Source organism: Dasypus novemcinctus, chromosome 18, assembly GCF_030445035.2.
Source record: "Dasypus novemcinctus isolate mDasNov1 chromosome 18, mDasNov1.1.hap2, whole genome shotgun sequence".
Lineage (NCBI taxonomy): Eukaryota > Metazoa > Chordata > Mammalia > Cingulata > Dasypodidae > Dasypus > Dasypus novemcinctus.
Window position 1 is genome coordinate 55,427,261 of NC_080690.1, and position 24,060 is coordinate 55,451,320.

Sequence of the window (24,060 nt, forward strand, 5' to 3'; positions counted from 1 at the left end):
CACCCTATCCACTGGGCTAAGTCTGCTTTCCCAGCCTTTTTACCCTTTTGATAAAGTCCTTTGAGGTACAAGTGTTTAATTTTGAGGAGGTCACATTTATTTATTTTTTTCTTTTGTTGTCTGTGCTTTGGGTGTAAGTTCTAAGAAACCACCATCTACCATAAGATTTTGAAGATATTTCCTTACATTTCTTAGTAGCAGTTTTATAGTCCTGACGTTTATATTTAGGTCTTTGATCCATTTTGAGTTGATTCTTGCATAGGGAGTAAGATAGTGGTCTTCTTTCATTCTTTGGGTTATAGATATCCAGTTCTCCCAGCACCATTTGTTGAAGAGACTATTTTGTACCAGTAATGTGTACTTGATAGATTTGTCAAAAAATAGTTGGGAGGGGGAGTGGATGTAGCTCAGTGGTTGAGTGCCTGCTTTCCATGTATGAGGTCCTGGGTTCAATCCCTGGTACCTTCTAAAAAAAAAAAAAACCAGTTGGCCATAGAGGTTTTTCTATAGAAAATTCTGTTCCACTATAGAAATTCTATTCCACTGATCAATGTGTCTATCTTTATGCCAATACTATGCTCTTTTGACTACAGTAGCTCTGTAATATATTTCAAGATTAGAAAGTGAGAGTCCTTCCACATCACTCTTCTTTTTTAGGATTTTTTTTTTGGCTGTTTGGGTGCCTGTTCCCTTCCAAATAAATGTGGTAATTGCCTTTTCTATTTCTGTAAAGTAGGCTGTTGGAATTTTGATTGGTATTACATTGAATCTATATATCAGTCTGGGTAGGATTGACATCTTCATGATGTTTAGTCTTCTGATCCATGAACATGGAATGTCTTTCCATTTGTTTAGGACTGCTTTGATTTTTTTTTAAACAGTGTTAGGTAGTTTTCTGAATATAGGTCCTGTACATCTTTGGTTAAATTGATTCCTAGGTATTTCAGTCTTTTTTGTTGATATTATAAATGGAATCCTACCCCTCCCAATTTCTTCCTCAGATTGTTCAATATTAGTGTACAGAAATATTTCTGATTGTTACATGTTGATCTTGTATCCTGACACTTTACTGAACTCATTTATTAGCTCAAGTAGCTTTGTCATAGACATTTCAGAATTTTTAAAATATAGGATATTATCTGCGAATAGTGAAAGTTTTACTCCCTCTTTTCTTATTTGGGTACTTTTTTTTTCTGTCTAATTGCTCTAGCTAGAACTTCTAGTACAATACTGAATAACAGTGGTGACAGTGGGCAAACTAGTCTTGTTCCTCATCCTAGAGGTAAAGCTTTCAATTTTTCCCCATTGAATATGATGTTGGTTGTGAGTTTTTCAGGGATGCCTTTTATCATATTAAAGAACTTTCCTATTATTATTTTTTGAAGTGTTTTTATCAAGAAAAAATGCTGGATTTTTCTCAATGCCTTTTTTGAATCAATTGAGATGATCATGTGGGTTTTTTTCCTTCAAATTCTTAATGTGGTGTATTACGTTAATCAAGTTTCTTCTGCTAAACCACCCTTGCGTACCAGGATAAAATCCACTTGGTTGTGGTGTATAATTCTCTTAATATGATGTTGGATTCTATTTGCAAGTATTTTGTTGTGAATTTTTACATCTATATTAGAGAGACTGTACTGTAATTTTTCTTTCTTGTAGTATCTTTATCTGGCTTTGATATTAGGGTGATATTGCCTTCATAAAATGTGTTGGGTATTTTCTCTTCTCTTCAATTTTTCTAAGTTTAAACAGGATTAGTGTTCTTCTCCAACTGCTTGGTAGAATTACCTGTAAATCCATCTGGTCCTGAACTTTTTTTGGACTTTTGTTGATGAGTTTAATCTCTTTAAAAGTGATTGTTATGTTGAGTTCTTATATTTCTTGTAGAGTGAATGTAGGTTGTTTGTGTGTTGCTAGGAATCTGTCCATTTCATCCAGGTTGTCTAATTTGTTAGAATTAAGATTCTTTTTAATTTTGTGGGGTCAGCTGTAACTTCCCCCTTTTAAATTCTGTTTTGTTTATTTGCATCTTCTCTCTTTTTTTCTTTGTTAGTCTAGCCAGGAGTTAGACAATTTTATTGATCTCAAAGAACTAGTTTTTGGTTTTGTTGATTTTCTCTTTTTTTGTTATTGTTTTTGTTGTTCTCAATTTCATTTATTTCTGCTCTAATCTTTGTTATTTCTTTCCTTCTACTTGCTTTTGGGATTGATTTGCTGTTCTTTTTCTAGTTCCTCCAGGTGTTAGTTAGGTCTTTCATTTTAGTTCTTTTTCTTTTTTATTATAGGTATTCAGAACTAAAAATTTCCCCCACAGCACTCCCTTTGCTGTATCTCATAAGTGTTTTGTTTTGTTTTGTTTTAAAGAAGGTACCAGGGATTGAACCCAGGACCTTCTACATGCGAAGCAGGCACCCAACCAATGAGTTACACTCGAGCCCTGCCCATAAGTTTTGATAAGTTGTATTCTTGTTTTCAGTATCTTGAAATATTTCCTAATTTCTCTTACAATTTCTTTTTTTTCAGTTAGGCCAGTAAAAAGAATTTATTGGGAATGGGGGAATAGAACAAGCTTGCTGAGAAGTAAGAGAGAAGGACAGAAATATACACCGAGATTTGGTGCGGGCTCCTCTTGGCAGAGAGAGAGAGCTCTGCCTTGTGTGGTTACCTTTTAAACTATTACTTAGTCCTCCCCCTTGCTAATGCTAAGTGGAGGGACCCCAGATGTTATTGGTTACCTCTCCAATGGTAGGGGCCAATAATGAAGCCTGTTTGGAATATCCAGCGCCAAGGGGAGGTCCCAAAAAAGAAACTGAGACCTCAAGATTAAACTCAAGGTCTCAGCAGGGTTTTTGCAGCCATGTTGTCTGTGAACCATGTTGTGGCTTGTTCTCTCCTCATTTCCCTGGCTAACCTGCCTCAACTCCCCCCTCAGAGAGTTCATGCCCTTACTCTTAAGGAGGTGCTAAGGGACAGTGGTTATTATTCTGTAGTTACTTCCTGCTGTTTACGGCAGTAGTTCCTGCTGACAGGGCGTAAACCTCTCTGGCTATTCTATTGAGGTTGAGGAAGGATGGGTCTGACACTGTGGTTGATGCGTGACTAATATCTTATTCTACAAGGTGTTAATTCAGTCTCCAGTGGGGGTCGGGGAGCACCACTCACTTATCTGCCTCTTCGCTGGCTTTCCAAATGAGGACAGGAAAGTGTTGGATTCCTCCAGGTTCTTGGCTATGCTGCATAAAAGAATTTAAGAACATGCCAGTTTAGTTAGGCCTGTAAAAATAATTTATTGGGAAACAGGGGAAAAGAACAGAGCTTGCTGAGAAATGTGAGAGGAGGACAGAAATACACACCAAGATTTGATGTGGGCTCCTCTAGGCAGAGAGAGCCACAATTTCTTCTTTGATTTACTGATTGTTTAGGAGTGTGTTGTTAAGCCTCCACACATTTATGAATTTCCCCCTTTCATGTCTATGATTGATTTCCACCTTCATCCCATTATAATCTGAGAAAGTGGTTTGTATAATTTCAGTCTTTTTATGTTTATTGAGACCTGTTTTGTCACCCAACATATGATCTATCCTGGAGAAAGATCCATGAGCACTTGGGAAGAATGTATAACTTGCTGATATGGGATGCAACATTCTGTATATGTCTTTTAGGTTTAGCTCATTTATCATATTATTCAGGTTCTCTGTTTCTTTGTTGATCTTCTGTCTAGTTGTTCTATTTAATGATGAGTGGTGTGTTGAAGTCTCCAACTAAAATTGTAGAGCAGTCTATTTCTCCCTTCAGTTTTACCAATGTTTGCCTCATGTATTTTGGGGCACCATGGTTAGGTGCATAGATATTTATGACTTATTTCTTCCTGGTGGATTGTCCCTTTTATTAATATATAATGGCCTTCTACATCTCATAAGTTTCTTGCATTTAAAGTCTATTTTGTCCACTATTAGTCTAGCTAACACTGCTCTTTTTTGGTTACTCTTTGTATTGAATATCTTTTTCCAACCTTTCACTTTCAGCCGACTTATATCCCTGGATCTAAGGTGATCTCTTATAGACAGCATATGTATGTTTCATGTTTTTTAAGTCTAGTCTGTCAGTGTATCCTTTTTTTAAAAAAGATTTTATTATTTATTTATTTCTCCACACCCCCTCATTGTTTGCACTTGCTGTGTCTGTTCTTGTTTCTTTAGGATGCACCAGGAACTGAACCCAGGACCTCTGATATGGGAGGGAGGTGCCTAATTACTTGAGCCACCTCCATTCCCCGGTTTGTTGGGTCTTTGTGTTTTTATTCTTCTGTTTCTCGCTGTGTCATCTTGCTGTGCCTGCCCGTTGCATAAGCTTGCTGTCTTGCTTGTCCTCTTTAGGAGGCACCAAGAACTTCTACTCCCTGCTTTGTTGTGTCTCTCACTGTTTTCTTCTTGTGTCTCTTGTTGCGTCAGTTTGCTGCACCTTCCTGTTGTACCATGTAGTAGGCAGGAGCTCAACTGCTTGAGCCACATCCTCTTCCCTGTCTATATCTTTTGACTGGGGAGTTTATTCACATTTAGTGATATTACTGTAAATGCATTATTTACTTCCACCATTTTATTCTTTGGCTTTCATATATCATATCTTATTTTTGTCTGTTTTTTTATTCTTTTGGTTATCCTTTCTGATAGTCTTCCCTTCTACACTCTCCTCTCCTCAAGTCTCTGTCTTCTGTCTTTTTCTTTCAGGCTGTAAGGCTCCCTTTAAGGCTTTCTGCATAGCTGCATTCTTTTTTTGTTTTTATTTTTTTGATTTTAATGTATGATAGTCTTTATTTACAACTTTATTCACAAAAAGGAAGAGAGAAATGTTTAAAACAGTTTAACACAGGGCATTGGAGCATGTCCTGTCAAATTAAATAAGTTCCATTTTAAAAGTCCATTTGACTAATTGTCCAAAGATATACAACACAGAATCTGCATATGAAATTTTCTTTATGAAGTACAGTGCTCATACGGTCTAATTAATATATAAAAACATAAGAAATCTAATCACTCATTAAAAATTGCATTAAATGAAAGGTATTTAAAATTTAAATTTATGTTGTTCCTGGTAATAACACATGTCCAATGAAAATCAAAATTGGAAAAGTAGTTACACTTGCCACTTGAGTGGACAGTTACAACAATCATTTTCTGCAATGACCATTATGTTTCAATTTATCATAAACTACTCTGAAATTACTATGAGATGTAGTCAAAGTCAGAAGAGAAGATGTAGGAGAATATTCTTTTTTTGGAGAAGCATAAGCCCTCCAGAATCAGCATGGGAAATAAATATCCTGATGTAGAATTCTAAGTGGAAGAAATTAATATAGTAAATTTTAACTCATGTAGAGCTGACAACTTTTTCATTGACTTGTTTGGTGTCATTCTTCTAAATCAAGATGTTTAATTCTTTTTCTAGTTCATCCAAATCTTCCCCAGTAAAAAGATTTTCATCAACAGAAACAGCATTGATGGCTCCATTTTCCTTTCCCTCTCCTTTGTTGTCCTCTTCCAAATCACTTCTTTCATCATTTTCAGCCCTACCAGCAGAAGCTTCACTTAATTTGTTTCCATCTTTTTCTGAAGTATACATGCTGACCCTTTCAAGACCGGCTACAGTAATACCTGTCTCATCTACATCTCTTAGAACATACAGGCTTAAATCTATGTCATTCATGCTCACATAATCATCAACCTCATCACCACCTGATCCCTGGATGTAATGGGTGTCATCTGCTTCCTCATCATCATGAGTTCAGGACAACATTCAAACCCTTCATGACCAATGATCACTACTGCTTTCCCTACTTTGAAGTCTGCTTTCCTTCTTTCCATATCCTGCTCAAATTTATCAATCTTTTCTTGTCCTTTCCTTTTCTTCCACATAAGAAAAGATTCTATAGTGATTTTGGTATCATTTGGACCTAGGGCAGAACGCTCTCTTTCAATTAGATCTTCTAATGAAATTTTTTTTTTTTTTTTTTAAAGATTTATTTATTTATTTAATTTCCCCCCCTCCCCTGGTTGTCTGTTCTTGGTGTCTATTTGCTGCGTCTTGTTTCTTTGTCCGCTTCTGTTGTTGTCAGCGGCAAGGGAAGTGTGGGCGGCGCCATTCCTGGGCAGGCTGCACTTTCTTTTCACGCTGGGCGACTTTCCTCACGGGCGCACTCCTTGTGCGTGGGGCTCCCCCACGCGGGGGACACCCTTGCATGGCAAGGCACTCGTTGCGCGCATCAGCACTGCGCATGGACAGCTCCACACGGGTCAAGGAGGCCCGGGGTTTGAACCGCGGACCTCCCATATGGTAGACGGACGCCCTACCACTGGGCCAAAGTCCGTTTCCCCTAATGAAATTTTATCTCCTTTCTTTTTATCTTTTTTCAAAATAAATCTAGGAGGAAATGCATGCTGATACACGCAAGTATCACTCCCTCCAGGGTACACCCCAAACCAGTTATTGTTGTTTTCAATAACTTCGAGGAAGTACTTGCACACTATTTGAGTTTTTGGGTTTTTTTCTTTCTGCCTCACCATGTTTCTTGTTCACTATTTCTTCCAGCTTTTTCTCATTCCAATTATCCATGGTATCTTTCTCAAGTTCTTCATCTCTTACATCAATGTAAATACTTTGCTTTTCACATTTTCTCTCCAAAGTCAAGTCATGAGAGAACTTACACTTATCCCCTTTAGTACACTGTCCTTGCTTGAAGAAGGCACACACCACAGATTTGGGATTTGCACCTTTATTTAATTTTTGAGTAGCAGCTACAGGTTGAACAGTTCATTTAGCTCCTGCAATTCTTTCTTCTTGTCATCTTTCTTCAATTTCTTTTCAGCTTCACTTTGTGCTACCTGATGAGGATTTTGTTGGCCAAACTTAACTTGATGAATGACAGCTTTGAAAAACTTCTGTTGCTTTGCTCCTTTCTTATTCTTTAAATGTTGTTGGCCCCGTGGCAGGAGGCAGGAGAACACCAGGGCCACCTTCACTTTTGCACAGCGCAGAAGGCAAGGAACTCACTCTGCATTCTTTTTTAGGAACTCACTTAGTTTCTGTTTATTTGTGAATATTTTAAAGTCACTTTCATATTTGAAGGACAATATTGCTGGATAAAGAATTTTCAGCTGGCAATTTTTCTCTTTCAGTACATTAATCATATCACTGTCTTCTTGCCTCTATGGTTTCTGATGAGAAATCCACACTAAGTCTTACTAGGAGTCCCTTGTACGTGATGGTTTCTCCTTTGCTGCTCTGAGAATTTCCTCTTTATCTCTGGCATTTGATATTCTGAATAGTATACGTCTTGGAGTAGGTCTTCAGATTTATTCTGTTTGGGGTACTCTGTGCTTCATAAATTCATTTCTTTCATGAGAGCTGGGAAATTTTCAGCCATTATTTCCTCAAATACTCTTTCTGCTCCTTTTCCCTTCTCTTTGCCTCTGGAACTCCCATGGTATATATGCATTTGAGCTTCATGCTATCATTCAATTCCTTGAGCTCCTGCTCAATTTTTTCCATTGTTTTCTCTCTTCAATTTCAGCTGCTCTGTCTTCTCCATCATTTATTCTTTCTTCTATCATTTTGAGTCTGCTCTTGCATGTTTCTAATGTGGTTTTTTTTTTTTTAAGATTTTTATTTATTTCTCTCCCCTTCCCTGCCTGCCCCCCCCCCAGTTGTCTGCTCTCTGTGTCCATTCACTGTGTATTCTTCTGTGTCCGCTTATATTCTTGTCAGCAGCACTGGGAATTTATGTCTCTTTTTGTTGTGTCATCTTGCTGCGTCAGCTCTCCATGTATGCAGTGCCATTCCTGGGCAGATGCACTTTTTTCATGCTAGGCGGCTCTCCTTCTGGGGTGCACTCCTTGCGCGTGAGGCTCCCCTACGCAGGGGTCACCCCTGCGTGGCATGGCACTCCTTGTGCGCATCAGCCCTGCGCATGGCCCTGCTCATCACACGGACCTCTGGTTTGAACCCTGGACCTCCCATGTGGTAGGCGGACGCTCTATCTGTTGAGCCAAATCTGCTTCCCTCTAATGTGTTTTTATCTCACCTACTGTGCTTTCATTCCTATTAGCCCTGTTATTTTTCTATTCAGATTTTCAAATTCTTCTTTGTCCTTGCCCACTGTCCTCTAAATGTCCTGTATTTCTTTAGCCATAATATCTTTCAACTTGTTGATTTGATTTAGGAGATTTGCGTGCACCTCACTGATAAGTTTTATGAAATCCTGTATCTCATCTTGGACTTTGATAGATTTGCTTGGGCCATGTCTTCTATTTTCTTAGTATAGTTTGTAATTTTTTGCTGATATATAGGCAACTGATTATGATGGTAAGTTTACTCTGATGCACAATTTCTCTCTCTTGCATAGGGATTTGTTGGTGGGAGGCTATGTGTTACTGCCATTCTTTGATTCTTGGTTCAACCTGTTCTAGCTCTTTAGGATTATTCCTATTTTGTTGATCAAATCTGGACACTGGATCCAGTAATGGGTTAAAGACTCACTTTCAAGGGCCTTAGGGAGGGAGGCTGTAAAGGCCCGAAAAAACCTCTTATTTATTTACTTTTAATTTCCTCAAATGCACCTTCCTTGGTCTGCCAGCAGATGGAGGTCTCTGGCAGCCCTCTCAGTGCAAACGCTGGTGGGAATGTGTTCGCTGGAACACTGACTGCAACAATGTGACTATAGATCCTGCCTTCAGGCTATTCAGAGCCTCACAAATCAAACTTTCTCAGAATCTGTTCTCCAGCCTTTGCCAGCAGCCCCCTCCCTTTTCCCAAGTAGGAAATAATTCCACTCCCCTCTGTGTCCTCCACAACCAGTCCCAGTCAGTAGGGAGGGTTTTTGTGAGAAATGGATCTCCTTCACCCCCTGCCGACTCCCAGTGTAAACCATGGCACAGCCCCACCCAGCCTGGAAGGACTCATGGGACCCAGCAGAGCAAATCTGTTGGCCAAAAGCTCAATCAACTTTAGGTTGTGTCCCTCTCTCGCCCCTTTGCTGGGGAGGACCCCTGCAGCCCCTTCTGTCCATAGCTGCTGGCCAGAGGTCAGAGAATTCAAAGCTGTCTCCTCTGAAGATGGGAAGGGGATAATGTGCCAGCAGCTGCAGCTGCAGCTTTTATTCACTGAGTTTTCAAGATTCTTTTCATTTGTCCCTCTATCTTCTGGGTGGTTTTCAGCCTTCCCCTGGTACCCTAAACCCTAAATTTTTTTTTTTTTTTCAGGCCATTTCTGCCAATCTTCTAGGGAGAAAAGTGAGTCCTGTATTAGAGTCCTGTATCTCTCTAATCCTCCATCTTCTGGGAAGTCCCTTTCTTCCTGCTTTGACCGAGGAGTTCTGGTAGTAGCTACAGTTTCTGCTGGCTCTTTGTGCCTCTAGTTCTCAACATCCCAGTGGGATTGTTTCTTCCCTTCACCCCTTCCAGCCATAAGTAATATCACCTTCCCTCTGTTGTAGTCCCTGGGTGCCTTGTTTCCTGTCTGGCCCTTGTTTCCTGTGTGATAAAATATCCTTACCTAGTGAGACCAAGTTACCAAAATTCTCCAAAGTCACATCTTTATACAAGTCCCTTTGGGCAGGTTCCAGGCACTTCCATTCTTCCTGAGAGAACTCTATGGCCACATCCCCAAATGTCACAAATCCCTGAAACAATAAACCCATGCATTACTAGTAAATTAAGGAACTTTTTATTACTTTAAAACATTTCAAAATACACAAAACTACAGAGAATGGTATAATGACCTCATTAATCTATTATCCTACTTCAACAACTAACAAGATTTTATAAATCTTGTTTTATTATCTCTTGCCTCTCATCTTTTTTCCCAGTGTACTCTGAGGCAAATTCCAGATACAAAATATCACAGTATTTCACCTACAAATACTTTAATAACTAACAGATTCGATTTTTTGTTAAAAGCATTTTGATGGCTAATTTTATGTGTCAACTTGGCTAGCTTATGGTGTCTAGTTTTTTGGTCAAATACTGGCCTGCTTGTGACTGTGGAGATATTTCATAGATGGGACTTATACCTACAATCAGTTTATTGCATCTATTATAATCAACAAAGGAGACTGTCCTCAGCAATGTGGGTAATCTCATGCAATCAGCTGGAGGTCTTAAAAGTAAGAACTGAGGGTTTCAAAGGTCAGAAGAATATCTGTATCAACTTTAACACTGGCTTTTGACAGAATTTCCATCCAGGCACCATCCCCTGGGGAATCCAGACTAAGGACTTCAACATCATCTTTATTTGAGTTTCCAGTATGTGGACTGTCCTATGGAATTGGACTTACCAGTTCCAATGGTCATGTAAACCAATTCCTTATAATAAATCCCTTAATATATATAAAACATATATCCTGTTGGTTCTATTTCTATGGAGAATCCTGGCTAATATAAACATAATAACCACAATATTATCACTCTTAATAAAATTAACAATAAAATATCCAACTAACCAAGAGAAGGTGCTGGCTATAATGGAGTACAAGAGAATTCTTTGGGGTAATGTGTTGAATGTGTTGGTTGTTACCTTACAGTATAGTTTGTCAAAACAAATGGAGCTGTGCCCCCAAAGGGTGACTTTTATGTATATAAATTACACCTTAAAAAAAAAGGGAAGCAGATGTGGCTCAAGCTGTTGGGTGCCTGCCTACCCCATGGGAGGTCCTCGGTTCAGCGCCTGGAGCCTCCTAAAGAAGACAAGGAAGACAGCAAGCTGACATGACGGGATGGCGCAATGAGATAACACAATGAGGAAACATAACGAGAGACACAACAAGCAGGAAGCAGAGGTGGCTCAAGTGATTAGGTGCCTCCCTCCTAAAAAAAACATGAGCAGACAGAGAGAACACACAATGAACAGACACAGAGAGCAGACATGAAGCATAAACAACAAGGGAGTGAGGAGAAATAATTTTTTTTTAAAACAGCACCTTGTAAATACTCAATATTATTTAACTGTTAAACAAATTAAATAATATATATTTCTAGAAAAGAAGTTGTTTGGCAAAAGGCCTGAACATTCTGAATATGAACAAATATGATCTACTTGGCTTTAAGAAGGCCAAAATAGTAACATTTTACGAATGGTGTAAGAGGGTGATAATATCTCCACATTATCATTGAAACTGTACATCATCAACTTCATGACTTTTTATAATTTTGCTTATTTGATGAACATAAAATGGAATTTCATTCTTATTTGGAAAAAAGAAAAACTGCCATTCGTCAAATTTTGGTATACTATCAAAGAAGAATATCACAATTATCTAGAAAGGATATTAAACCCCTTCTCAAAGTTTTATTGCCAATTATTTAATAAAGAAACATTTGTCTTAGTAGAATTTCCCACATTCTGGATTTGGCTCATTGTGTCTTCAACGTATAGTTTAATATGTTGATCTTCTTCCATATTTTCTGTGAACTGGTAGTTAGGTCTGAAGGCTTTGATTGACACTCTTTTGGGGAGCATAAATATATCATAGGTGATGCTGTATACTTTCTGTAATCTCCCACCAGGAGGCACAAAATGACTGACTCTTCCATTTTTAACGAGGTTAAGATTGATGGGTAGGTTCAGATTTTGACAACCCGATCCATGAAGGAAAAATGTATTTAAATTGGAAAGAGAGGAGATGGAAAAGGTCATTGTAGGAAGTAGGCAATAAAGAAGCAAGCAAGTTAGAGCTGAATTTCCAATATACTACCCAAAGTAGTACACAGGTTCAACATAATCCCAATCAAAATGCCAACAGTCTTCTTTATAGAAATAGAAAGTCAAGGGGCCCAAAATACACAAAATCACTTTGAAAAGAAGAACAAAATTGAGGGACTGAAATTTTTCAATTTCAAAACTTATTACAAACCTACAGTAATCATAACAGTACAGTAGTGACACAAGGACAGACATATAGACCAATGGAATAGAACTGATTTTTGAAACGGGTGCCAAATTCATTCAATGGGGAAAGAACAGTCCCTTCAAAAAATGATGCTGAAAAAACTGATATCCACACACAAAAGAATGAAAGTGGAACCTTACCTCTTACCCTATACAAAAATTAACTCAAAATGGATCAATGACCTAAAGATAAGAGCTAAAACCATAAAATTCTTAGAAGAAATCATAGGGAAATATCTTCAGGACCTTGTATTAGGCAATAGATTCTTAGACATGATACCAAAAACCTGAACAACAAAAGAAAAAATAATAAATTGGACTTCATCAATATTAAAAACTTTTGTGTATCAAAAAAAGTGAAGGAACTGGATGTGGGTCAAGCTGTTGGGTGCCTGCCTACCACATGGGAGGTCCTGGTAAGTTTAGTTCCTGGTGCCTCCTAAAAAAGGAAGATGAGCAGATAGTGAGTACAAACAATGGGGGAAGGGGCAGAAATAAATAAATAAAATAAATCTTTTTTTAGAAAAAGCAAAACGACAACAAAAAAAAGGGGAGAAAAAAATTGGAAACCAAACAGTTTATAAGGGTTTAATATTCAGAATATATGAAGAACTCCTACAACTCAACAACAAAAAGATTAACAATTAAAAATTGGGTTAAAGAATTGAATAGACATTTTTCCAAAGAAGATATACAAATGACCAATAAACACATGGAAAAATGTTCAAATCATTTGCCATTAGAGAAACACAAATCAAAGCCATGAGACACTATCTCACACCTACTAAACAGATATTATTTAAAAAACAGAAAATAACAAGTGCTGATCAGGATGCAGAGAAATAGGAAACTTTGTGCACAGTTGGTGGCAATGTAAAATGGTGTGGGTGCTATTGATAACAGTTTGGTGTTTTTTCAAAAAGTTAAACAAAAACTACTGCTTTACCCAGCAATCACACTTCTGGCCAAAAGAATTGAAAGCAGGGATTTGGACAGATATTTGTACACCAACGTTCACTGCCTCATTATTCAGAACTGCCAAATGATGGAAACAATCCAGGTGTCCCTCAAACAATGAAGGAATAAACAAGATGTGGTATATACACACACGGTGGAATATAATTCAGCTGTAAAGAGGAATGAAGTTCTGATATGTGCAACAACATGGATGACCCTTGAAGACATCAAGTCGAGTGAAAAGGACAAATAATGTATGATGTCTGAAATGAAATGATTAGAATAAGCAAATTCAGAGTCAGTAACTAGAATATAGGTTGCGAGGGGCTGTGTGTGGATAGGGAATAGGGAGTTAAGGCTTAAATTGTATGGTGTTCCTGTCTGGAATGACAAAGTTTTGGTAATAGATGGTGGTGATGGTAACACAACGTTGTGAATACAATTAGCAGCAGTGAATTATACATGTGAATGAAGTTAAAGGGGAAATATTAGGTTGTACATATGTTACTAAATTTTTGAAAATATCCATAGGTCTGTACAATTATAGTCAATGGTACAATTAGAAAATATTCTTTCATCAATGGTAACAAATATACCACATTAATGTCAGGTGTTAACAACAGGGTGGTATATAGGAACTCTGTATTTTATGCATGATTTTTCTGTAAACCTTCAATTTTTCTAATAAAAAATAAAAAGGAATGAAGTTCTAATAAAAAAAGAAATGGACATGGATGAACCTTGAAAATGCTATGGTGAGTGAAATAACTCAGACACAAAGGGACAGATATTATATGATTCCATTTATATGAAATAGCTAGGATATACAAATTCATAGACAGAAAGGAGATTACAGATTACCAGAGGCAGGGGGAAGGGTAATATGGAATGAGTGCATAATGAGTACAGGTTTCTGTTAGGGGTGATGGGAAAGTTTTGGTAATGGATGGTGGTAGTGTAGCACAACATTGTGAATGTGATTTATCCCACTGAACTGTATGCTTTGGAGTGGTTGAGATGGGAAAGTTTATGTTGTATATATATGTTTCCACAATTAAAAAAAAAAAGAGATTAAAGAGACAATAGCAAGTAAAGGCAATACATGATCCCAAACTCGATCTAGTAATAAGAGGAGAAAATGCCCCAAAGGATGTTACTAGGCAGATGAAAAAACTGGAGTATAGACTGTAAGCTTTATATCAATGTCAAACTTCTTGATCTTGATAGCTGTACTTTAGGTTGTTACATAAGTAAGTATCCTTTTTCTTAGGAAAAGTATTAAGTGTTCAAAGAGATTGATGTATACAACCTACTCACAAATATTTAGAATATAGATAAAAAAAGATTGATGGATGAATAGATATAAAGAATGATACAGTAAATGTGGTACGATGTTAAAGGTTGGTGGATCTGGGTATCTGGGTAGGGGGTGTGTTGGAGTTTTCTATGTGGGTTTTATATCACTTTTGTAACTGTCCTGTAAGTTTAGAATTATTTCAAAATAAATACATGGAAAAGGTTAACACAGAATTACCATGTAACCTAGCAATTCCACTTCAAGGTATAAACGCAAAAGAACTGAAAACAAGGACTTGAAAAGGTATTTGTATGCCAAAGTTGACAGCAAAATTATTCACAACAGCCGAAAGGCGGGGACAACCCAAGTGTTCATCAATAGATCCATGGATAACCAAATTCAGCCATTAAAAGGAATGAAGTTCTGATACATGCTACAACATAGACAGACCTTGGAAACATTATGCTGTGTCAGGCACAAAAGGGCAAATATTGCAGATTCCATTTATATGAAGTATCTAGAATAGGTAAATTCACAGAGGCAGGACGTGAATAGCAGAACTGAAGGGTTAGAGGGAGCAGGGATTTGGGAGTTATTGCTCAATGGGTACATAGTGTCTGCTTGAGATAATGAAATATCATGGAAATAATTACTGAATGTGGCTCAGCAAAACAAGGAAGTTTCAGGAGAAAGAACATAAATGTCCACATGCTCTGAAGGGCAAGCATTATTTCAAGGAGAGAGTAAATTCCAACTTACCTGGGCCATGAGACTTAAACTGCCTGATCTGATCCAATTTCTCTGTAGTCTTCTCTTGGACAAGTGTGGAGTCCTGTAAAAGTAGAGGGTGGGGGAAAGGGGCATATCGCTGATAAACTGAGCTTGCCTAAGGATTCCCAAATATATAAGCTTCAAACAACTGTTCATTCAATGTACTGTTCTGCTTTCCCGTCTCTCCCTTGTGCTACCACACAAACACTAATATTAAGAACTAAAAAGTTAACAAAACCCAGTCCCTTCCCAAATGCTAGGAAATTCAAAAGCAGCAAGATGGATTCAGTGCAGATGTGCTCCAGCAGTGACAAAGGGTGCCTCCACAGAAGGAATTCCAGCTGGGATAGTCCCCCATCATGTTGATGCTAACGTATACCCTAGATGAGGCGTAGATGGCTCCCACCTACTCCAAGCAGATCCTCCTTTGCCGCTGTAGCAAGGAAGATAATAACTCAGACTCACCTACTTTATCCCCTAGGGATGAGGGCAGATAGCACGCTTAGGTTAGGAGCATAGCACACCTATGCAGGCCAAAGCTTGAGAAAAAAGACACCCCTAAACAAAGTCTTCTAGCTTTTCCTGGGCCTGACAGGCAAAACCTCTTGGGTATGTTCCAGGTTCTACTCCCTCCTTCCAAGTCCAAAAAGGAGCCACACCGTCCATACCAGAGGGTCTAAAATGCCATCAGCCCTGCTGTATTCATCAGACAGTAGTAAGAAAATGACAGTAACACAGGCATCTTACAAGCATGCCTGCACATCTGGATTTTGACCTGAGTGTGAACTCAATTCCTAGAAGCCTCCTGGCCCAGAACTGCTTATTTCTCATCTAAGCCCTCCCTATAGCTTTCCTGCAGGTATCACTTTCTCACTGACAGGGAGGGCTGGCAGGAGCTGAGCAACCTGTGGAAGATGACCTGCATCTCAATGTAATAAGAATTCAGGAACTGGGAAGCAGATGTGGCTCAAGTGATAAGGCCTCTGCCTACCATATGGGAGGACCAGGTTCAATCCCTGGGGCCTACTGATGAAAAAGAAGAAAAAGCATGCCCGTGCAGCAAATCAGTGCCTGTATCGCGAGCCAAGTGACTGTGTGGTGAGCTGAGTGCCTGCTCAGCAAGCCAAGTGCCCATGTGGGTGCCCACGTGGCAAGCTGAGTGCCCATGCAAGTGCCCATGTGGCGAGCTGAGTGCCTGTGCAATGAGCCAAATGCCTGTGTGGTGAGCTGAGTGCCCGTGTGAGTGCCCATGTGGCAAGCCAGTGCCTGCGTGGCGAGCTAAGTGCCTGTGCAGCAAGCTGAGTGCCTGCACAGTGAGCCAGCGCCCATGTGGGTGCTCACATGGCAAGCTGAGTGCCCATGCAAGTGTCCATGTGGTGAGCTGAGTGCCCATGCGATGAGCCAAGTGCCTGCATGGTGAGCTGAGTGCCCGTGTGAGTGCCCACGTGGCAAGCCAATGCCTGCGTGGCGAGCTAAGTGCCTGCGCAGTAAGCCGAGTGCCTGCACAGTGAGCCACGCAGCAAGAAGATGATGCAATAAAGGAGAGACAAAGGGGAGTCAAGGTGAAGCGTAGCAGAGACCAGGAACTGAGGTGGGTGCAATTGACCGGGAACCTCTCTCCACATCAGAGGTCCCCCAGGATCAAATCCCAGTGAATCCTAGAGAAGAAAGACAAGAAGAGAAGACAAAAAGAGAAATAGATACAGAAGATCACAGAGCGAATGGATACAGACAGGAAAAACAACAGACGAGAAGGGGAGGGGAAGAAAATAAAAGTAAAAATAAGTAATTCAGGAATTTAAAAAACAGTAGTAAGGCTGATTCTAATTTGAAGTACAAGAAGCTTCTTACTGGGGAATAGAAGAAAGACGAATTTAACCAATGGGGAGTGTTTCAAGGCAAATTCCCTTTAAGATGTATGATTAGGACCTAAAAATCAGAGAATTTTAATAGGCAGACAAGGAACAGAAAAGTGTTCTGAGCATGGTGAAGAGCCATGGCAAAAACTATGGACCAAAAACAGAATAATTTGGGATGACTTATGTGGGTTGGGGAAAGGTCTACCAGTGCTGCCCAAGAGAACTTTCTGCCTTACCTGAGCGGTCCAATTCAGTTGTCGCTAGTTACATGTGGCTCCTGATCATTTGAATTGTGGTTAGTATGTCTAAAGAATTAACTTTTTAATATTATTTAATTTTAATTAATCTAAATTTAAATTTAAATAGCTTTAGAATCTAGAGGCAGATAATGTTGGAGACAACATCAGGGGCTGGAAAATGAAGGTATATGAATGAAATAACTGTGGCAGTTGCCACAATGTGTGGAGGATAAAGGTGATCAACATATACTGAATATTTAAAAGTTTGGTTTTCACCAAGTAATGCAGGGAAGGCTCCTGAAGAGTTTTAAAAGAAAAGTTATATGTTCAGATTATTTTATTGTAAAGGAATAAAACCGGAGCAAAAGAGACTAAATTGGAGGTGCTTGTATTTTTCCAAGCAAACAAAGAGGGTATTTCTATTTAGATGTTAGGGGGCAAAAATCGTATGAAGTAAAATAAAGCAGGATAAGGGGGTAGGGAGCTTTGGAGGAATGGAGGGTGGTCTGAGAAAGCATCACTGAGAAGGTATTATATAAGCACAGCCTGAATGGAATGAATGAGCCATGTAGACATCTGGCGGGGGGGGGGGGGGGGGGGGCGGTGTGTGAGGTAGGGAGTGGGAATGGCACTCCCAGCAAAGGGACAGCACCTGCAAAGGCAGGAGCAGGCTTTCTTTGATTAAGGAAGAGGAAGGAGACTAGAGAGGCTGGAATGGAATATGTGATAGGAAGACAGGTCAAAGAGGTAACTGAGGCCATCACATGAGGCTCGCAGGCCATTGTAAGAACTTTAGTTTTCACTCTTGAGTAAGCCAGGAAGCCACTGGAATGTTTTAAACCAAGGAATGACATAATCTGATTTACATTTAAAAGGATATTTCCATTAGAGAATGGACTACAGGGGGCAAAGAGGGAAGCAAAGAAATCAGTGAGAGGGTTACTGCAGTAATCCAGGCAAGGGGTGGTGGTGGTTTACATTAAAGGAATGGTGGGGAAGGTGATAAGAAATCAGTGTCTAGATATACTCTGAAGGTAAAGGTGACAGGATTTACTCAGTTGGGATATAAGAGAAAAATAGAAACCAAGATTACTCTCTGGTTTGGCTGGAGCAACTAGAAGTACAAAGTTGCCATTTTTGAACATGGAGAAGACTGAGAGTAGCAAGTATGGGTAGACTAATTGGTACCTCTGTGGTAGCACTTAACACTTTAGATGTTTATTATATTTCCAAGTGGAGGTGTCAAGTATGCAGTTAGACATTTGATTCTGGAGTTTAGGAGAAAGTTCCTAATCAGGAAATATAAAATTGGTAGTCACTGGTACACAGAAGGTTAAGTCCTAACACTATATAAATTAATCTACAGAATGAGTGAAGGTAAGGAAGAGAAGAAGTCCAAGGATGAGTCTAGGGGCTCCAATGGTTAGAAAGCTGGGAGAGGAAGAGGAATGAAGAAAGGCGTCTAGAAAGAAGCCACCAGAGGGGTAGAAGGAAAAATAAGAGAATGTGGAATCCTGGAAGTCCAATGAAGGAAGTGTACCAAAAAGAAAGGTGAAACAATGGCTGAATGCTACTCCTACTAATCGGTCAAGTAAGATAAGGAATGAGAACTGTCCAATGGATTTGGCATTATAGAGATAAGAAGTCTCAACAAAAGCTGATTCTCTGGAGTGGAGGGCACAAAAGCGTGGCTGTAGTGGGCTCAAGACAGAATGGTGGGAAGTAGATGTGGCTCAACTGATAGAGTGTCTGCCTACCAGATGGGAGGTCCAAGGTTCAAACCCAGGGTCTCCTGGCCTGTGTGGTGAGCTGGCCCACGCACAGTGCTGCCACACACAAGGAGTGCCATGCCACGCAGGGGTGTCCCCTGCGTAGGGGAGCCCCATGCATAAGGAGTGTTCCCCGCAAGGAGAGCCACCCCACACAAAAAGCACAGCCTGTCCAGGAGTGGCACCACACACATGGTGAGCTGACGCAGCAAGACGATGCAACAAAAAAGAGACACAGATTCCCGGTACTGCCGAGAACGCAAGCGGACACAGAAGAACACACGGTGAATGGACATGAGAGCAGACAACGGGGTGGGGCGGGGGGCACAGGAGAAGGGGAGAGAAATAAATAAAATAAAAATAAATCTTAAAAAAAAAAGAGAGAGAATGAAAGGAAGTGGAGACAGAGAGAGCTAAGCCTTTCAAGTTTTGCTAAAAAGAACAGAGATGGAGCTAGAGGTGGATAGAGAATCCAGGTAGAGCTTTTTGAAGATGAGAGAGATTATAACACCTTATATACTAATGGAAATAATCCAGTAGAGAAAAATTAAAAAGGGAGGGATAAAGGAGACAATTGTTCTTGAGTAGGAGAGAGGGGATGGGAAGCAGTACCCAAGTGTTGGGAGTTGAATTACTCAGGGTCATCCCTAGGGAAGCAAAGCATATGGGTAAAGCAATGATCCTTAGGATTCTAGGATGAGGCAGTGTGGTGCCAGTCATACACTTTCTTTTTTTTTTTTGAGGTACTTGGGCCAGGGATTGAACCTGGGACCACATGTGTGGGAAGCCGGTGCTCAACCACGGAGTCCCACATCAGCTCCCCCCTGCCCTGTTTTGTTTTTTTGTTTTTAGAAGGCACTGGGGACTGAACCCTTTTCCTTAGTTTCCTTATTTACCTGTGTACAGGCCTCCTGTCAACTCTCTCTTCACTGTTCAGGGATGTCTTCCTTGGTCCCAAGAGGAATCACACCTAGTATATATAAGGAACTTCCTACACATAGCAAAAGAAAGAAATGGGTCTTAGCATGGTAGACATTACTGTTTCACCATTATCCAGTTTTCATTTTCCATCCCCTTAGAAAGCAGGGCCATGCACTGGTTTTGGCCAATGAAATATGAGCAGAGGTAGTATGTGTCACTACGCTCTGAGGCACGGGAAAGACTGTGCACAGTTCTCCAATCTTTCACTTCTCAGATGTGGTGACGAAGGAGGCTGTTTCAAATGGTACAGGTTCTGATGGTATAGGATGGCGGAGCCTCATTCGGTCTAAGACCCTGCCAGTGTTGACCCATACTGGAAATGCAGCACAAGAAAGAAAGAAAATGTTTTGTAAGCTACTGTGATTTGGGGGTCATCTGCTACCACAGCATAACAGATTGTCCTACCTAATACACTAATTCAGCTGTACTATGGCTATATAAAAATTCAGACTCAGGACCTTGGTCAAGACAAGAAAGGGCAATACAGAAAAAAAGAGAAAAATCAGAGGAAGTGTTATACATCAGAGCTGTCCATTTCCAACTCTATGTCCCAAAGGGATTTTTCACAAACCCACAATATGAAATGAAAGGACCTATAAAGCAGGTTATGAGTTATGGGGCAAGTTAATCTTGACTAGCAAAACCAAGTTCCTCTAGATCTGTAACATCAAATCTTTGTACAAATCTTTCTGAGCAATGTTTAGCCATCTATACACTACCAGTAAAGCTTAATGCTACATCCCTGAGTAATCTCTATCTCTGAACTGACAAAGCCATTTTTATTCTTTAGATGCCATCGTCCCAAATCCCACAGGACCTGGGCTGAGGAACTGGTGGAAGCTGGCCAAGTCAAGGGAACTGGATACTTACAGTTATCTCCTCATTAACATTAGTATTCCATTCCTGGAAAAAACAATAATTTTGAGTAGAAATCTTAACCAGAGACCTGTCCTCCAATATTTTAAATGAAGAAAATATAAAGCTTCTTATTTCAATAGCAGGTCCCCAAATAATTTCCTAAAACCTAACTAGCACACAGTAAAACACCTACATGTAAGTAACAAAAGATCATATTAGGATGAAAAATTCTTAATACATTGCTTTCTAATCATCAAACAATATAGTTAACCAATAGTTGCTTTGTATATAAAAACATGGCTTTTCTTACTATCTTTGCCAACATGCCAATCTATGCAACAGTCAAAATATTTACAAGATTCTGATGTTCTACTAATTGAATTCGGAATGTAACTTAAAAATTTCTCTACGTGTCATTTAAAAACAAAAGGCTATATTGAGTTTTGTGGACATAAGCAAATTTTTTCCAGTATAAACATTAGCCAAGAACCAATGCACTGAGAGATATGTACATTCTCAGCAATGTTTGGTATTCTGAGTCAGACAATAGCAGACTGGTTAGATAAGTTAAAGATTTCTATGTAATAGGAATTCTTAGTACTCACAAATTAAGTAGTAAGCTAATAGTTAATAATGAGGAAAATGGTGAAGATATGGTTAGTGGGAAAAAAGCAGTTTATAAAACAGGACATCATATGGTTCTATTTGTAAAATACATGGAAATATCAATACAGACAATATAGGCAGACAAAATCAAATGGAAAATGTCTGGAAGTTTTATACCTAAAGATAACTTTGGTTATCTCTGGGCTATGATCTTGAATTTTCTTAAGTGTTTTCCTTTTTTTTTTTTTTTTGGTTCATGATCATTAATTTTTAAACATTTGTTTTCAAATTCTGTTTAATATAATCCACTCCCACATAGGAGATGAGAAAGATTTTCTTTTTTTTTTTTAAAGAGTCATCCGTTGAATATTAAATAATAGCCCAGGATATTCTAAAAACAGTTGTATTTTCACAGAATGGCTTTTGTTATTTTTGCTTCTTCAGCTCCCAAATACTGGCAAACTCTCTTCTTTTCTAAGTACATTCATGTGTGTTAGAATCCTGTCTAGAAAAAAACAACTAAGAGTCACTTGGAATGCATCTCTGTCAGACCTGGAGCAGTTAATGTCTGCTGCTAAGGTTTCCACTACAGTTGCAAGAAAAAGGTCCTCGCACTTTCTGTCTGTCTGGTTGTGGCAGCCAAGACTGAATAGGGGAATACAGGAAATTCTTAAAACGGGGAAGGGGAAATAATCTTTGCAACTCAGAAATAAACTTAAAAAGAGTAAAAAAAAAAAAAAAAAAAGGTCACTTGGGCCCTGTAATATACATTGTTATTGGTGATGTTTCCTTTAATCTCTTCTTGCCAGGTGGGTTTATTACATTTCTGCACTTGCCCTATTTGCCCCCATATTTTCTAAACAGCTGCAGAATCATCTTGCTCTATTGGTCATACTTTGAATTTCTGATGATTAGAATGAAGACTGCAGGGAATACAGGTACTCCAAGGAAACTAATTCACCTTTACATAGTTCTTTCTTATGGGATCAGTTTGACCTAGACGTGACATGATAATGGCTACTCTGACCATAGATAAAATTCCCTCTTCTGAATACTCAGCATATCACCAGGGCAAACTTTATCACCCTCTACTTTAGACATTTGTGTACAAGTTTTATCTCCCTTATCATACTAGCTTCAATTTAAAAACAGAAACTGTAACTTTTTAAAAGTATTTTGCTTCCCAAATTCTAGGTTAGGCTCTTGCATATTTGCAAATTTTTATTAAATATCTAATGGCTAACACAAAGGTTCAATTTTGAGTATTTATTCTAAAGAATTCATTATAAAAACATACAAAGTTGATGCACAAGATATTTTTGGGACTATATCACAACTAGAAAATGGAAATATAAATGCTCTTTAGTTGGCAATAAAATGAATAAATTAAGGAGAATCTCGATGACAGAATACTATACAGTGATTTTAAAACAATAATGTCATAGTAAAGGACTATTCAATAATATATTATTGGGTGAGGCAAGCAGGCTACAAAATTTATTTAAAGTGATATCTCTATAAAACCTTATATAGTAAAACCACAGAAAAATATTTGAAATATATTCATCAAAATAATAGTGCTTATCTCTAGATAATAGACAAATAGGGTTATATTTCTACTACGTTCCTAGATCTTTTGCACTGAGTCTATACTAATTTCATAATAAAAATCCTAACAATACTGTTTCCATTTAAGTAAAAATAAACAACCAGAGGGGTAGCTGATATTTTCCTGGCAGTAGAGAAATTATGGGCAATCTCTATGACTTGAAAAGAGACAAAAGAGGAAATTGGTGTGACTGAAATAAAACAATTCAAAGTTCTTCAACAGTCCTTTAAATACATTGTGATAACTTCATTATCTGTGATCATTCTGTTAATGATCAATTTTCACATAACCATGGGAAGCGGATTTGGCTCAAATGATAGAGCGTCCGCCAACCACATAGGAGGTCCAGGGTTAAACCCAGGGCCTCCTGACCCACGTGGTGAGCTGGCCCATGTGCAGTGCTAATGCACGCAAGGAGTACCATGCCACGCAGGGGTGTCCCCTGCGTAGGGGAACCCCATGCGCAAGGAGTGCACCCTGAAAGGAGAGCTGCCCCATGTGAAAAAAGCACAGCCTGCCCAGGAGTGGCACCGCACACATGGAGAGCTGATGCAGCAAGATAATGCAACAAAAAGAGACACAGATTCCCGGTGCTGCTGACAAGAATATAAGCAGTCACGGAAGAACACACAGCGAATGGACAGAGAGAGCAGAAAATGGCAGGGGGGAAGGGGAGAGAAATAAATAAAAAATTAAATGAAAAAATCTTAAATTTTTTTTTCACGTAACCACAATTTCCAGATTAAATAAAACAGTATATGCAAAGCAAAAAGTATGGTGCCAGGAACACTGCAGGTTTCAAAGAAATACAGATTCCTTCTTCTTGGTCAGTCAATCACTAATTTAAGTTTTTGGATGGAATCTTTGAAAAATTATAAGTCCTTTTTGTTTATCATTTTGCAAAAGTATTTTCATTGTTCTAATTAACTCTCTGTAAGCATATTTCTACCAATATTAGCTGTACAATATTCTATCAATTGAATTTTTTTTTTCTTCAGCAATATGTATTGGAAACAGTGATGCTTCCCATGGTAAGATTTATAAATTAAGCAGTAAGATTTGCCTTTCAATCCACTTCCCTATTGTTGGGCATAAATTTTAGACAGCATCTCAAGGGCTGTTTCTAGATATTACACTCTTTGAATCTAGACCTGTGGTTCTAAGTTTTCAGGGAATA

At 38.9% G+C, this 24,060-nt stretch overlaps 1 protein-coding gene, 1 non-coding gene and 1 pseudogene across 12 annotated transcripts in view; 1 reads left to right on the plus strand and 2 right to left on the minus strand.

Annotated features, from left to right (window-relative positions):
- The window catches only part of ZNF565 (zinc finger protein 565), a 48,973-nt gene that overhangs the window by 19,273 nt on the left and 5,640 nt on the right, over positions 1–24,060 (minus strand). For 4 of the 11 annotated variants that reach the window (XM_058279366.2, XM_004448899.5, XM_058279373.1 and 1 more), the window contains 4 exons: positions 20,681–20,713; positions 19,726–19,820; positions 14,951–15,023; positions 9,547–9,673 (listed from right to left, as the gene is read on the minus strand). In XM_058279366.2, coding sequence (XP_058135349.1) covers positions 9,547–9,673; positions 14,951–14,959 — 136 coding nt within the window. In that variant the 5' untranslated portion in view covers positions 14,960–15,023; positions 19,726–19,820; positions 20,681–20,713. Of the gene's footprint in view, positions 1–3,162; positions 3,234–9,546; positions 9,674–14,950; positions 15,024–16,542; positions 16,623–19,725; positions 20,124–20,680; positions 20,714–24,060 lie in introns of those variants that run through there. The other 7 variants (XM_058279367.2, XM_058279371.2, XM_071209566.1 and 4 more) reach the window with 4 other exon arrangements.
- Positions 5,295–7,545, minus strand: LOC139436914 (zinc finger CCCH domain-containing protein 15 pseudogene; annotated as a pseudogene).
- LOC111758844 (small nucleolar RNA SNORA31) lies at positions 21,810–21,939 on the plus strand. Its single transcript, XR_002792996.1, has one exon. It is a non-coding gene; the product is annotated as a small nucleolar RNA SNORA31 (small nucleolar RNA).